General features: G+C 54.6%; 1 protein-coding gene across 2 annotated transcripts in view; it reads right to left on the bottom strand.

The window, feature by feature from the left end:
- Nucleotides 1–16,289, bottom strand: part of Stard10 (StAR related lipid transfer domain containing 10) — a 30,455-nt gene that overhangs the window by 11,464 nt on the left and 2,702 nt on the right. The window contains exons 2-3 of one of the 2 annotated variants that reach the window (XM_006982121.3): nt 14,641–14,743; nt 13,948–14,267 (exon numbers count right to left, since the gene is read on the bottom strand). In XM_006982121.3, coding sequence (XP_006982183.2) covers nt 13,948–14,267; nt 14,641–14,743 — 423 coding nt within the window. Of the gene's footprint in view, nt 1–13,947; nt 14,268–14,444; nt 14,585–14,640; nt 14,744–16,289 lie in introns of those variants that run through there. The other variant, XM_042279442.2, reaches the window with a different exon arrangement.

The raw sequence follows: 16,289 nt of genomic DNA, 5'->3' as shown, positions 1-16,289 counted from the left end.
TTCCTAGCAAGCAGCTCTGCGCTGTGTGCAGGGGACAGATCTCTCGCTACATCCTGGCTGGTAGAGAAAGCTTCCAATATCTGCCTTCTACCGGCTTCAAGCCCAGGCTCTTCCCCAAGCTCTCTGGCCCTGCCCAGGGAGTGCCTCCCCGTTAACCTCCACAGGGCAGGCCATACAAAGATGAGTCGTAAAGGCTCCAGTGGACAATTGCTACAGGAAGGCCTGCACAGGTCAACCCAATCACCCTTTGTGACCCCAACTGGGTCGGCCCAGGACAGGAGGATCTGAGAGGCACAGGCCACAGGGCAGAGGCGCTGCAGCTGGTTGGGCCCTTGGGCCTCTGCCCTAGCTCTCCTTTCCACGGAAAGCCAGCCCCAGGACAATCTGAAGGAGGACCTGCTTCCTTGTCCTGAGACTGGAGTCCTCAGAACGGAAACTCCTAAGACCTTTCTCCAAGAGCTGGCAACAGGGAAGAGGAAAGATACATCAGTCTTGCCGTGATGGGTAGCAAGGCGCCCCCTCCAGGTCTGCCCAGATGCCTCCCAGAACATCCCCTCACTGGCTCCTTCCCTAATGGGTCTGCTTTCTTGTCCCTAACTTCTTCAGGCTGTGCTGTGTCCCCACCTCCTCATCTCTTCCACTCCAGACAATCGTTCTGTCTGAAGCAGACAGTGCATTCTTCATCTCCTTGCAGTTCTGTGGGCCCTGAACATGGCAGCCCCTAGCATAGAGCAAGTGCTTCCTGGACAGGATCTGGGGAGGCTGTGCCTGACTGAGAATTCTGGATGTCAGCCGTTGGCTTATAGTGTTCCGCTTCAGTTCCGTCACCCGCACAGCTGGGGAAGACCCTGGGGTGCTTGTAAATTGGTTTGCCTTAGGGACAATTCCTCTGACAGAGGAGTAGAGAGTTTGGGGTGGGTCAGGAATACCAAGAGGCAGGTCCAGGGAAGATCTGGAACTTGTTTTAAGATCTTTGATAGTTCTGATAGTCAAAAGAAGGGAATAAGCTAATCAGGAGAGCAGGCCTGAGCTCACTAGCCTCAGCTCCTTAGGAGGCTGACGAAGGAGGGAGGGAGTAGGTGTCTTTTGAAAACTAGCCTGGGCAACATTATGAGGCCTCTGTCTCAAAAGAATAATAATGTGGTCAGGTGGTGGTGGCACACACCTTTAATCCCAGCACTTGGGAAGCAGGGGCAAGCCGATCTATGGGTCTGAGGCCAGCCTGGGCTACAGAGTGAGTTCCAGGACAGCCAAGACTACACAGAGAAACCCTGTCTCAAATAATCATCATCATCATCATCATCATCATCATCATCATCTGACAAATATTGAGGTATCTATCTATACGCATAAACTAACATATGAAGATACTCGTTAATGTATGAAATACCCACTTCTGATAGGGATGTGATAACAGTGTTACATGGGGTTCCAGGTATAGCTTAGTGGTAGAATGAATATAAGCACTTGAGTCAGGTCCTCAGCAGCCCCACCGTCCAAGGAAAAGAATGCCATACTATACTAGCTGTACCATTCTAGAAAATAATATGGCAAGTCAGGCCTGGTTGGCACAGCTATGAAATCCCAGCTACTTGAGAGACTAAGGCAGGAAGATTTCAAGTTCAAGGCCAGCCTAAACAACTTAATGAGAGCCTGTCTCAAAATAAGTAAAAGGAAAGGAAAAGAAAAGGCTAAGGGAAAGGGCTGGGGAGTCGGCTCAGCAAGCAGAGACTGCTGTGCAAGCATGAGGGCCTGGGTTCGGATCTTCGGCACCACGTCAAAGCCAGGCACTGTAGCAGACACCCGCCACCTCAGCCCTGCAAACCTCAGCCCTGCACGGTGAAGACAGGTGGATCCTGGCAGCTCACTGGCCAGCCAGCCCAGCTGAAATAGCAAGCACAGGTTCAGTGAGAGACCCTGTCTCAAAAACTAAGAGCACAAAGGAGGAAGATACCAGATATCCACCTCTGGCCTCCACATTTGCACACACTCACAGGTGAGTGCACAGGCTCCCATGCGCGCGCGCACACGCGCACACACACACACACACACACACACACACACACACACACACACACACACACAAAGAGAATTAGGAGGCTGGGGATATAGTTCACTTGGTAAAATACTTGAGTTTCAAGAATCAGGACCTGAGTTTGATCCTTGGAACCCATGTTAAAAAAAAGGGGGTGGGGTGGGGTATGGTAGCCGTGGGGGGCGGGGGTGCATCCTGGAGAGCTGGCGGTTAAGAGTGCTTGCTCTTCCAGAAGACCTAAGTTAATTCCTAACACCCATCTGGAGGCTCACAACCACCTGTGACTCTAGTCCCAGGGGACCTAATGCCTCTTCTGGCCTCCAGGTACACGTTAACACAGATATACGTGCAGGCAAAACACCAATACACATAAAATTTAATAATAATTTCTTAAAAGGCAGTAACCCATACTTGTAATCCCAGAACTTCAAGAAATAGAGAGATGGATCCCTGGTGCTCATGGGCCAGCCTAGTCTACTTGTCATGTTCTAGGCCAATGAGAGACACTAGAACAACAGAAGAAATGAGGAGGAGGAGGAGGAGGGGGAGGAGAAAAAGCAAGGTAGATGGTGCCTGAGGTATGACAGCCAAGGTTTTCTCTGGTCTTTGTATACATACATGTGCTCACACACACATACATGTGCACCTATGACACACAAAATGTAGCTCCGTGGTAGAGTGTTTGCCTAGCCTGAATGAGGGCCTGGGTTCAATCCCCAGTACTTGGAAAAAAATTAAGCTCAGGAAAAAATAAAGTAAGAAAAGTTCTGTTACAATATTCATGAGTATATTATTGCATTTGTAATTAGAAAATTATATTGGAGAACAGAATAAGCAAGTCCAGTTCAGTTCAGAATGACCCACCACCGTGAAGAGTACAGAGCCACCAAGGGCCATGTTGTCCATCCCCTCCCTCCCCCACCCAGGACAGGGGCAGCCTCAGAGTCAGTTCTGCAACCCCCAGAGCCCAGAACAGGCCTGGCGGAAAGCAGCTGCCAGAAATGTTGATGAATTAATAACTCTAGTGATATGAGCAACATCCACCGATGCAAATTTAAATGAACAAACAGAACACTGTGCATGGTTTCAGCTCTTCCCAGATTACCTACGCCTTTGAAAAGAGCTGGAAGGAGTCCTGGGGATGTTCCCCTCAGGAAATCAGAGTTTGGGGGTGGAGGAGGTTTCCTTTTTAAAATTAAAAAAAAAAAAATTTTTTTGAGATGGTCTCATATAGACCAGGCTAGCCATGGACTTGCTATATACCCAAAAATCATCTCAAATTTCTTTGTTTTTTTCCCTTTTTTAATTTTAAATTTATTTCTTTTACATCCTGTTTGCCATTCCCTTCCCTCTTCCCTTCCCAGTCCCTCTCCCACCTCTCCTCTGTATTTCTCCCCCCTTCCCCAACTTAGTCTTCCTCCATTTCTGTTCAGAAAAGGGCAGGCTTCCCATGTCATCTCAAATTTCTTAACCTGTCTGCACCTCCCAAGTGCAGATCATAGTCTTGTATGACTACATCCAGTGTGTGCAGTGCTGGGAAAAGAAGGCAAGGCTTCATGTTTATGCATGCCAGGCCGGCACTCTGCCAAGCACCAAATGAACTACATCAATCCCCTGACCCCCCACCACACACACACACACACACACACACACACACACACACACAAGGTGCTTGCTGTTTATCCAGACTGGCCTCAAACCCTTGAGTTTAAGTGACCTTCCTATCTCAGCATCCCTCAGCATCCCTCAGCATCCCTAATAGATGGAACTTGGGGCGTGTGCCACTTCTCCAGGTTATAATTTTTGGATTCTTCTTACTAGTACTATAATATTTATGAAACACAAAAGCACCATTTCCGTCTTGCATATCTGTAATCCTAGTATGCAGGAAGCTAATACAGGAGAGTAAATTAGTTTGATGACAGACCTGTCAAAAAATAACCACTTTGGCGTCCTAGTTCTGTGCAGGCCAGGTGGTAGTGATGCACACCTGCCTGGTGGCACGTGCCTTTTTTGGTTTGTTTTGCGAGACAGGGTAGCCCTGTGTAGCCCTGGCTGTCCTGGATCTCAATTGATAGACCAGGCTGGCCTCAAACTCAGAGATCCTCCTGACTCTGCCTCCCAACTGCTGAGATGAAAGGCATGCACCACCACAGATCGGTGATAAAGTTGTTTTTTAAAGAAACTTTAGTTATAGTCCTACTGTACATCAAATATTTCTTCAGCCTTGATTTCAGCATCCCCAGGGATCTGGCCCCAACGGCCCTTTCTAGCCTTATAAATCATGATTCTCTTCGAAACACAAAACAAAAAAGAAAAGAAGTAGTAGTGGTTCCGTCCCGACCCTCTAAGTCCCTGCTCCCTGGACCTGACACTGGCTGACACCCACACTTGGAAGTGCTCAGCAGTGTCTGGCTTTCATGCCACCAATGGCCACAGACTGACTGGGCTAGGAGCGGGAAGCAGGGGGCCCTGGGCCGCTCACTGTTGGGCCAGGGCAGGAGCAGGCAGTGACGATCCAGAAGGGTCAGGGCAGAGGCAGAAGAGAGAAGAACTACAGACAAAAGAAAACACGGCAAAGCCACACCCTGAAAGCGAGCCAGATGGGCAGTGGTACCCAGGTGGAAGGGGGAAGAAGCTCTTGGCAGAGGCTGGTGCAGGCTGGGAACCAGAAACGACCAGCCTAGGGGAGGAGAAGGCACATGCAACTGCCTGAGGTAACCTGAGTCACCCTGAGTGAACAAGGATAAGGCAGGAAATGGAGCTGTCCCTTGGGTACCCAACCTGTTCATTCATTCATCCATTCAGCAACTGTTAATGGAGTGCCCGCTGGGCCGGGTTCTGTGCTAGTGGGCTGACAGCTTGGCCCGTTCTATGGGAAGTCAGTGTGCCTTAATGAATGGTGATGTGGAAAAATGAGCGGAGGAACCAGCCGAGTGCCAGGGTAACCCAAAGTCCACCCCTGAGCCTGGTCCGCAAGAATCAGGCTCTGTTCTGTGAGGAATTAAGGAATTTGAGGTGGGGAATAGCCAGAGGAGGGCTGTCTGTGCTAGAGGCTGGGGCTTATGGGGAAAGTGTGGAATGGGGAGGGATCTTGGGGTAGGCTTTGCTTGTGCCTACTGGAAGGGTCTGGAGAACACGCATGCTGATAGAGATACAAAGTCTCTGACCCCCTCTTTCAGCTCAGTATTCACACCTGGATCTGATTCACACCATTAATCCCCACAGCCTTCGCTGAAGGAAAGGGGTCTGGCAGCAACTACCTGCAGCTCAACTTTCCTCTGAAACATGGCAGGATGTCCCTCCTCCCCAAGACTGGTGGAGGAGGGACATCCTGCCATGTCTGTCTTCTGTACAAAGAGCTCCCTGCGAGGACCCACCCAGGCCCTTCTCTGCTGCTCTCCATCCAGGGCTGGGTGACTCATCCCTGCTCTGCCTGGTGCCCTCCCTCCCACAGGTCTCCAGCAGCTTCCCTGGACACCACCCCCCACCCCCAGCTTCAGCAGCAGGCCCAGCTCTGAGCAATGAGGAAGGCCGCAGAGGCTAACCGCCTGCTCTGTCGTCGACCTTTCCACTCCTATCCTGAGGACAGGGGAGACAGATGAAGGAGGGGGAGCTGGGAAAGAGGTATAATGGGGAGGTAGAAGAAATGGGATGGGGGGGCAGCAAAGTGAGACAGGACAGGATCAGGGCTGCTATTGGACACTGAGACAGACGAAGACAAACACTCCCCTGGGTATCAGGGACCACCACTGACGATGATCCCTAAAGATCTAGCAAGTACCAGACAGTTTCCTCAGCAGCCTTCTGGGCATCAAGCCCCAGACAGCCCCCAGGCCACGGGGCTCCCCTAGCCCATGTCCCGTGCTAGCTTATCAGCTGTCCCAAGTGCCTGTTTCCCTCCAGAGCCTGGAGCCTGAGCTTGGCTCGAGACTAATTCCTTCCTCTCCTTTCTTCCCAGCTCTGCTGCACCACAGCCTTCCTGGCAGGTCCTCTCTGCCCATCAGACAGGCCCCACCACCACGGCTTGGCCTCTGTAGCCTCCTCCTCCTTTCAAGTCTCCAGGTTTCCAAGTCAATTGGTCCCCTGAAGCCAGGGAATTTTCTAAACTCTGACAATGGCAATGCCAAGCTTGAGGGCTGCAGGATCAAATCCAACTGACCTGCCTCCCTTCTGCCTCAGCCTCGGTGTGCACACCTGCCCCATCCAGGGACTCACAGGATCTGGCTTGGCCTAAGCACTGCCCCCTGATGAAGCCCTGCCTCGTCCTCTCCCCCTCCCCTGCCCCCCCCACCTCCCCACCCCCACCCCTGGTCCGTCAGTCGCTGGTCTCAGCCCAAGTCTCTGTCCCAGCGCCCCTCTGAAGGCCCTCCTTGCCTCTCCACCAGGCCTGGAGTCTCTGGAGAGGAGGGCCCAGGTCTCATCTCCCTCCATATCCCCACCACAATAGCGTGGCAGAGGAGGTAGATAGCAAAAGAAGAGGTCTGCTAAACGAATAAACACCAGAGACAGGGAAAGGGGAGAGAGAGAGAGAGAGAGAGAGAGAGAGAGAGAGAGAGAGAGAGAGAGAGAGAGAGAGAGAGAGAGAAGCAGAGTCATCAGGGACCCAGGCAGCTACCAGGCAGGGAGTAAAGAACAGAGACAGGGCTGGAAAAGGGAGATCCTGAGACCCAGAGTGAGGCCAGAGGCAGACAAGAAGCAGGAAGGGAAAGCCATGGAAGAGCCAGAGCAGCACCAGGGGGCAGGAGCTGCCAGGAGACAGCTGAGCAGACATAATTGGATCAGAGACAACTCTGCTCCTGCAGTGAGGGGGTGTGACTCACACACAGAGCAATGCCAGACACAGAAACACACGCAGTCTCACACTTGGCACACACATGCATTCAGTGTGGAATGACCCAAGCTTCTCAGGTGCCTGCTTGGGACTGGGGAACCTTGTACCTGCTTGTGGGGGCCCCACAGTCCATCTGTCAGAAGGCTGTGTCACACGCGGCCACCCACAATCCAGTTCCACACAGAGAAGTCCAGGCACAGACTCCTCCACCCCCTCACATTACCCTGTGCTCAGAACAGGGCCACCCTCTGGTGTCTTCTTTAGTTGTTTGCTTCTGTTTTGCTTGGCTCTCTGTCAGGATATGATCCTCATAACAACAGGGTCTGATAAGTGTGATTGGATGCCAAATTCCTGCATACACACTGCTTGGCATATAGTACGAACTCCTTAAATGTATGGACTCTTGTGATACCTGCCCCAGGACAGAAAGATTCTAGAGATGTGGCATGTGCCTGTCTTCTGGGAGCCCGGTCTAAAAGGCGAGAAGGGAGTAGTATGCTAGAGTCCAGAGAGGGGCAGTGAGATGGCTCAGCAGCTGAAGGTACTTGCCACCAAGACTGAGGGCCCAGGTTCAATCCCCAGGACCCGCATGGTGGAAGGACAGAACCAACTTCGGTAAATTGTCCTCTGACGGCCACACCCCCGCCTTGGCATACGTATGTGCATGCATATGTGCACATACACACACAAAATATAATAAACAAATAAATCAAATAAAGCCCCAGAGAACGGTGCCAGCTGCCCTGAGCCACGGACCCAGGCTCCATTGAATGGCAGGTGACAAGTGTGTATTTGGCATGAGACTCTTCCTTCCCAGGTTTTTTCATCTCTGTAGGGATCTACAGCATCTACACCAACGTAAGGATGCTAGGAAAGGACATAAAGAACACCGAGAGGGTTGGGGACACCGCCAACCTGACACCTACTCCGAGCTGTGTCCCTCCACCTGTAGCCAGAGGATAATCATCTGCCCGGGTAAGGGGACTGGGCTGTGATGGGTTCTAGTCCCATCTATGCTTGCTGGCAACCTGGCACCCAGACCTGTGGGAATCCTCCAGAGGGGCCCAGACCTCTACAGAGAGCCGAGTCTCCAGGGTCAGGGTACCCGGGGCTCTGGCTCCAAGTGGTCCAGCCAGGCGTGGAGGCACAAGGGACGAAAGAGAACCCAGCTGTCTCCAGGACTCGCTCCTCTCTCTCATCTCCTGAAACTTTAAACACTCTCGGCTGGAAACTGAGCTGAGGCTCGTTAAAGTTTAAACGCTGGAGCCTGGGGAACTGGGTGTGGAGGGCACCAAGTCAGCCTAGGAGCTGAGGGCTCCCCTACCCCCAACGGGGGCGTAGCCTGGAGGCACCCCACCCACTGTCAGGACAGGGGCCACAAGGGGCTGTGCGTGCCACCATCTTCTACCTCGGTCTACTCAGCAAGCCAGTGGGCAGCCTGTCTCCCCCTAATCTTTCTGGACTGATCCCAAGCTGCATTGCCCACAGCCCCCGCTTCAGCATAGACTTGGTACCATTGCCCAGATGGATGCTGCTGCTGCAGCCTCTCCTCACAGCCAACCCTGACATCAAAACGCACCCCATTCCAGAGAGTCAAAGGCCTGGTCTACCTCTCTAACTCCTTTCTAGTTCCCATTCTCAACCAGGGCATCTGTCCCAGGGTCTCCCCCATCCACCTTTACTCTTCTTCGCGTCTGTGCAGAATGCTCCCGATGCTGTCAATCTCCTACTCGTTCCCCTCTCAATTCCAAAACCACCCCTAGGCATGGTACTCCAGGAAGCCTTCCCTGATCCTGAAGACTGGCCAGCTCAGTGGCCGCTCTGGGTTCCACTGGGGGCCTTTGATTCCTGGCTGTCCTGGACTTCCAGCCTGGGCCCGGGACGAGAGGCTACCCGAGGATGCTCACAGAATGGGTAACTGAAGGAGCAGGATGAACACAGGCAGGCTGATACTTCCGTCCATGCTGAACAGATGAGGAAGTGGAAGCAGCCCGCCCAGGGCCACTGAGCAAAGACTTTGTATCCTGTGTTTTCTCTTGTAGAGCTTCAACTCCAGCAGGCACCTCAGCCAGAAAGGCATCCTCACCACCTCCAGCCACCATTGCCCATTCCCCACGGCACAGACCATTAACTCCCTGGGCACCCCCTCTTGGGCTGTGCCCCCCAGGACAGCTCTGGAAGCCCCTTATTCCAGGTGTCCTACATTAGGTCAGGCTAGAGCCAAGGCAGGGATCCTCAGCACTATCCCTGGATTCAGGGTGCTCACTGGGGCACAGACCACCAAAGGCTTTAGTTGACCATCTTTACCCCATGCCCTGCAGTGAAGTCTCATCACCTTTCCCAGGCCTAAGGTTAGGATCGCCTCTACAAACTACCTGTCCAGCAACTCCTGCAGAGATGGACAAACTGACCCTAGAGAGGAAAAGGCCAAGCCAGGACCTGAACTCCCCCAGCTCCAAACCCTAAAACCATATCAACTCCCTCCCTGGCCACCACAGATAAGAAAACAGACCCAGAAAGGTGAAGTGACCCCTCAGATCACAGAGTGAGGACTGGACTTTTACCCAGTTGGGTCCCCTCCAAGGTTTCCAATCACAATGACACAGCATGGAGAGACCCAAGGACAGGGGGTGAGTCTCCGTGGGGTTCTGGAAACAGAAAGGCCCAACAGGACTGAGAGCCAGGCCAAGGGGCAGAGAGAAAGCAGCTTTGTGTGTATTGGGGGCGGGGGGCGAGGACCTGGGTTCTGATCCAGCTTCAGCCACTTCTTCTAACTACTCAGTCTTGCACACGTGAACTCCTGCCCCGGGCCTCCATTTTTCCACACCTGATCCACTGGGTTGAGCCCCATCACCCAGGACGATGGCAGACTCAGTAAGACAAATGGACAGTCATCCGGGCCCTATGCACCCACCCTTTCTTCCCAGGACAGCTTTGAGTCTCAGACTCCTAAGTGTAAGAGATCCCTGAGTGAGCCCACATGTCACATGAGAGGGGCACCTTTGGACACTGGCTTGCGAGGCTGTACCCCAGGTGCCTGTGACATGGGACAGGTGGACAGTGAGCCAGGGCCAGGAGGGGAGGGCTACAGGACCGGAAGTCAGCAGACAGGCCCCCATTACCCAGTTCCCTGCAGCAAGAGGCTCTCAGCCATACACTCTCAAGAACTCTCTCCCACCTGCTCCCACCCTAAGCCCCCAGAGCCTCTGACACCAGTCTGCTCTTGTCCTAAGTGCCGGTTCCTACTAGGTTCACCCCTGCCTCTGTGTGCGCTCACAAACCTGGGCCCTGTCCAGCAGGCCTGGACCTGCTTAGAATTGTCTTCCCGCTTTCAATAAGGTTTGAACACATTGGGAAGAACCCAGGAGTCCTCTGCCTGTCACACGGACAGGCATGCAGTAGGCATCTGAAGACCTGGGTACAGGTCATCAGAACACAGCGGCCAGGCTGCTTGTCATCTCTCGCCCGTGGCACAGCCAGTGAGTTCAGAGGTCCTCCAAGTCGGGAAGGTCCAATGGCAGATGACCAGACAGCCCAGAGAGTGGAAGTGATGGGCCTCAGTCACACACAGCAAAAGGATACCAGAACTAGTCGGTTCCCTGAACGACTGAGAAATGCTTTCTGCTTCTCACAGTGAGGGGAAGTGGGTCTAGGCTTTGGGAAACCTGCATGTGGGTTCTGAGCAGTCCTCTGCCTTGTCTCTGGGGTCCAAGTTCAGCATCTGCCTCTGGTGCCGGGTCTAGACTTTCAGGCAGCACTGTCTGCCTTCTCTCCACTACCCAGAGCCCAGCACAGGCCTGAAGCCAGGCCAGGCTGGAGGCCAGGAGGGAGGGAAAGAGTAGGGGTAGCGTCCATCATCCCCTTTCCTCTGTCCTGGCTCTGACTGCTGGGCCCAGAGCCATGGTGGCTTCTAGGGACCTTTGGACACAGAGATAGGGAGAAGAGCAGGATAAAATCAATCAAGTAAATAGGAAGGTGCCACCCCCTCCACACACAGTCACAGAGCACAGGGCATGCCCTGGTGCAGGAGATAGGGGAGGGGACAGAATCTCAACAAAAACCTGAGGCTGAGGACAGCCTCCTGAAATGACCCAGTGATCCCCAGGACTCTGACTCCTACCTGACCTTGGCAAGAGTCACTCACCCCTCTGGGCCTCAGCTTTGTCATCCATCAAACAAGAATGGGATGATGAGAACACAATGTCCTTCAGTTCTTCAAAGAGTTATTGATGGGGTTAAAGGCCAGTGTTTCATAAGGATGCAAGTTCATCAGAGAGGGCCAGCAACTCTGGAACATGCTGGCCTGGGTTACACTCCTGCCTCAGTTGTAGGGTACCCTTCCTTTCTTTGTTCCTTTTCCTTCCTTCTTCCTTCCTTCCTTCCTTCCTTCCTTCCTTCCTTCCTTCCTTCCTTCCTTCCTTCCTTCCTTCCTTCTTTCTGTTTTGTTTTTCAGGACAGGGTTTCTCTGCATAGTTTTGGTACCTGCCTGTCCTAGATCTCACTCTGTAGACCAGGCTGGCCTTGAACTCACAGAGATCCACCTGGCTCTGCCTCCCAAGTGCTGGGATTCCACCGCTGCCTGGTGGGTAACCTTTCTCTTGGTCTGTTTCTTTCTTAGTAACACAGAAACAAACTGATGACGCCCCAGGACTGGCCTGAGGCTAAATCAGATGACCAAGAGAAAATGCTTGGCCAGGAACAGGGCGCTGATCAGAAATAGAATTAACTGTGTGGCAACTGGAAGTTCTGGAACCTAGGGACAGGAAGCTCAGAGACCTCTGCTCATCTCCCCGAGTTCCTTCTGCTGTGCTGACAGGACCAGGCCTGGAGGCTAGCCACTGGTGATGCCCATAACTAAGGTATCACTCTCCCCTGGGCCTAGGTTCTGCTCACCTCCTCTACTGTGGGAAATGGGGCTGAGGCAGTATGGGAGAAGAGTCAGAAAGAAGACTAGACTTGGAGGCTAACCCGTCAAGCCTCGAAGTTAGAACTCTTGATCTCCTTTCTCCTCTCCTCTTCTCTCTCTCTCGCTCTCTCCCTCTCCTCTCTCGGGATTTAGTCACATGACCACGTGCTAGCCCCTGTTGTTCTCTGGTCCTCAGATCCTCACCTGCACCCTGTTGTAGGAGGATGAGATTACAAGGCTGATTGTACAAAAGTCTGTCTAGTACCTCAGCCTCTGTTCAGCAGGTGAAGAACTGGAACCTGTGTATTGGAAGAAAAAACAAAAACAAAAACAAAAACGCTATGTCCTGCCCAGAAGCCCATAACACCACAGCTTTTTCAGATAGTCTCCATTCTCAAGTCTAATCTAGCCACAGGGGTCTGTTGGAGGCAGCCTGGTCCATATATCTGCCAACTCCTGTCCTGGGCAAGGCTGGGTTTATTCATTAACCAAGCCAGATGGAGGAGGCAGCTCCGCCCTGTTGACAAAGGATAGGAGTACCCACACACACCCCATACACATGCGCGCGCGCACACACACACACACACACACACACACACACACACACACTCCCTAGACAGCCAGCCCTGTAAGGAAGCCACACTTCCCAGATCCTGCAATACTGCTGGGATTTATTTTTTGTTTTGGGTTTTTTGTTTTTTTTTTTTTTTGGTTTGTTTGTTTGGCTGTCCTGGAACTCACTCTGCAGACCAGGCTGGTCTCGAACTCACCGAGATCCGCCTGCCTCTGCCTCTGAGTGCTGGGATTAAAGGCGTGCGCCACCACCACCTGGCTAATACTGCTGGTGTTCCGCCTTTCTCAGTCACCGTCCACCTCCACCACCTTTCACTTTGTTCCTCCCTGTGTCTTTCCCCAACATCACTGCCCTGGCGGATGCTGTGGGAAAAGCCTGCACACAGGCAGCACCATGCTGGCACACCAGCTGCCTCTTCCTTCCTGCCCCTTAGACTCAGACCTAGGCTAGGCCCTGGAGAAGAAGCTCAGAGGAAGGGGACTCAGGGTCAGCGGGCCAGGGCACACAGAGACAGTCACAGAGGGCAAAGGGACATCAGGAAGAGCAGGCCAAGCGCGTAGGGACAGGTGGAGAAAGCTGTGAACGGCAGGACAGAAAAGCACAGGGCAAGAGGGGAATGGATGGCGCCTCAGGTTCTGCTGAGAAGCCGGGAGTCACAGGCCAGGCCCTAGGCAGGAGGGACCCTGTGAAGTCCAGTGCCCTGGCCTCTAAGAACAGGAATGCACCCTCCTCGCCTGAGCCAGAGCAGCAGAAGGGTGCAAAGGAAGGGAACTTCACACCCTGAAATGTGGCCCTCACAACAAAACCACTCCTGTGACGGACAGGCTCCTGAGGCCCCTAGACCAGGATCTCTGCCCATCCAACCCCAAGCCTGCCCTGTCATGACAGAGAGGAGAATCATGGGACTGGGAGGAGGGGAGATGGCAGTGAGGGATGATGAGTACACACTGCTTTCTGAACTGGTTTCCCTGGACTCCAAGTCCCTGCCTCCCCCTGGCTCATACCCACCCCCACCCCCCACTTCCATGTGGTTCAGGGCAAGGGAGCTTTCAGGAGCTGCCAACCACAGTCCTAAAGGCCTGCTGGAGACTCAGAGCCTGGTGGAGCAACCGGGCAGGGACAGGGAGGACAAGGGATCCAGCAGGCAGGAATCCCATCCTTGGCACCCAAGAGTGTAGAAAGTACAGTGCAAGACCCATCTCAGGCTGGAGAAGCAGGGGGACGGAGCTAAGGAGTCATTCTCCGGCCTAGTGAATCAAGCTGGGGGAGGGGGGCGTCCACGTGGATGCTATTCTGGAAGAGATATCCCTGAGAGAAACTATTCCCCTAAGTGGGCCTGGCCACTACCCATCTCCCAAACAGACAGGCATGCTTGGGTTAGAGTGCAGTGAGCCAGATAAGTCATATTCACATGCCCTATCTGGGCCTCAGTTAGCCCATGTGTGTAATGGGGGACCATGCCTCCTCCTGGTTTATAGGAGGAGACTCTGGGCCCAGATGCACCCCTCTGCGGGTCCCTGGCCTGAGTCTGAACAAGAAGACTCCTGCGAGAGAGTTAGGGAGCAGTGGAGGCTGCAGGTTCCATAGGGCAACCCTACCTTGATCTTGTGCAGTGTCCGATCCATCTCCACAGCCTGCACCCACACGGACACGCCGGCCTTGCTGTAGGTCAGGTTCCAACCCACCTCGGCCTCACACTCTGACCGGAAGCTGCGGAAGTCCTGGTCATCGGGCACCTGGACACTTTCGCGGCCCAGTGCGGGCCGAGGCCCTTGGGGTTCCGTTGAGGCAGCTGGCTTCTCCATAGGGAGCGTGGAGAGGCCCGGGGCCCTGGTCCTAGTACGACTCTCTTGGGTCCTCCGCGGAGGTTCCGACAACGTCGACGCGGCTGCAGATGCTGACGCCACCTTCCTGGGACCTGCAAGACCGGTTTGGGGACCAGAGTCAGTGCGCTGGGGGCGCGGGTGGGGCTACCCGGGGTCCCGGGCCAGCGGGCAGCTCGAGAAGGGCAGGTGCTGGCCCCGGGCGGCTGTCGACCGGCACAGGACAGTCACTGGGGCCACCCTCCTCCCACAAGGAGCGACCTCACACTTGCCTGGAGCGGCAGGCAGCGAGCGGCTTTGCTGCGTAGCGGGTGCAGGAGCCCGCGGGAGCCGGGCAGCACCCTGGGGATCGCAGGTGCGGGTCCGGCACGGAGTCCCCCGCGCGGTGCGGGCCGGACTCGCTCAACTAACTCGGCAGCGAGCGGCGCGGGGCCGCGGTGGGGGCGGGGCGTGGGGGCCGAGTCTCACCTGTGCGGGCTTCTCTGCTGGGGCCCGCCGGGGCCGGGGTGCGAGCTCCTCCGCCGCCGCCGCCGCCGCTGCTGCCCGGGCGACCGGGGGCCGCGCGGGGGCCCTAGGGGGAGGAGCAGTGGGTCCCGCCGCCGGCCCCGCCCCGCCCCGCGCCCCCCGCCCCGCGCGCCCCCTCTGCCCTCCTCCCTCCCGCTGGGCTCGGGGCTCCGGGGCTCCGCTCTCCTCGCTCGGTATTTTCCAGGCTGCCGAGGTAAGAGCTGCGGGAGCACCGAGCCCCGCCCCGCCCCGCCCCGCCGGGTCCTAGCGCCAGCCCCGGTGAGCCCCCGGAAGGGGCAAGGTCCGGGAGCTGCTGCTGCTGTAGACCAGCTGAGAAAACGAGGGACGGGGGAGCAGCAGTAGGCAATGTAGCGAAGTAGCAAAGGGACAGGGACTCTCAGAGTAAGGACTCGGTGCAGAGAGGGATTCTGGAAGTTAACTGTGAGTCGCTTCTCTCCTCCCCTCTCCCACCCTTGCAGGTACACGCTTCTGCAAGAGCCTGTTCCCATACACACGTCAGGGATTCGAAGTGGGCACACACACACACACACACACACACACACACACACACACACACACACACACGGCTATTGAGAGACTAACTAACAGGAATAGGGATGGCAGCCCCTCAGTAACTTAGAGATGGCCTCAGCTTGCAACCCTCAACAACCCAGAGCGTTATAAGCCTCCACACACCCAAGTCAATTCCCAGTAGGGTGTGCAATCCCAGGCGGAAGTTGATCCAACTTCAAAGGCTCAAGGTTCACAGGCTGGCCAGAATTTGGCAAAATTTCCACTTCAGTCTCGCTCTGGCCAGAGAACCATCCTGAACCATGCCCCTCCTCCAGCCCCTATTTAGCAGTTTTTAGCGCCCGCCCCTCTTTAGCTCTCATCCATGTGTACATACATTTCCTATAGACTACACTGGCTCTCCAAAGCACAGGGCCCCAGAACCCGGAGCTCTCCTGTCCCTCCCCCTGCAGAATACAGTGGCCCAGAGCCCCACTCCATAGCCTGGTGTAAGAGCTGTCTGCTAATGCCTCTGCCCACTCCTCCATCCTGGGAGCCCGGGTCCTCTGGGTCTTCCTTGTGCCAGCTCTGCCCCCTCTACTCAACGTGAACTGAGGCTGGGGGCTCAATTTTTCTAGGGCCAGGCCAGTATGAGTGTGACAGTCTGTCCCTGTCCCTGGGTCTGGGCCACAGAAGAGCGGGAAGGCCTTTGATGTGTTTGCCCCTCCGGATAAGCTTGCTGCTAACAGGAGTAATAAGTGACCACCGTTGACCTAGTACCAGAGGGAGCTCATGGCCGTCCACACCAGAGCCAGAGCATTAACTTCTGACACCCAGGGCTCCTGGCTCTGCCCGCTGCATCCCCTCCCTGGGCCCTCAGAAGTTACCTCCCAGCTTCACCATGCAGAGTTCTTTTCTTACAGTGTTAAGAGAAAGCTGAGGAATCAGCTCTTGGGGTTCAAAAATAGATGTGGGTTTTTTTTTTTTTTCCTGAAGTGCTCAGGGCTCTGAGATGTTTGTAAATCGTGCCCAGTTTAAAAAATGAGCAGCAAGCTGGATGTGGTAGCACAGGCCTATAATCCCAGCTACTCGGGAGACTGAGG

Source organism: Peromyscus maniculatus, chromosome 1 (assembly GCF_049852395.1).
Source record: "Peromyscus maniculatus bairdii isolate BWxNUB_F1_BW_parent chromosome 1, HU_Pman_BW_mat_3.1, whole genome shotgun sequence".
Classification (NCBI taxonomy): domain Eukaryota; kingdom Metazoa; phylum Chordata; class Mammalia; order Rodentia; family Cricetidae; genus Peromyscus; species Peromyscus maniculatus.
This window is presented reverse-complemented; position numbering and strand designations above follow the sequence as displayed.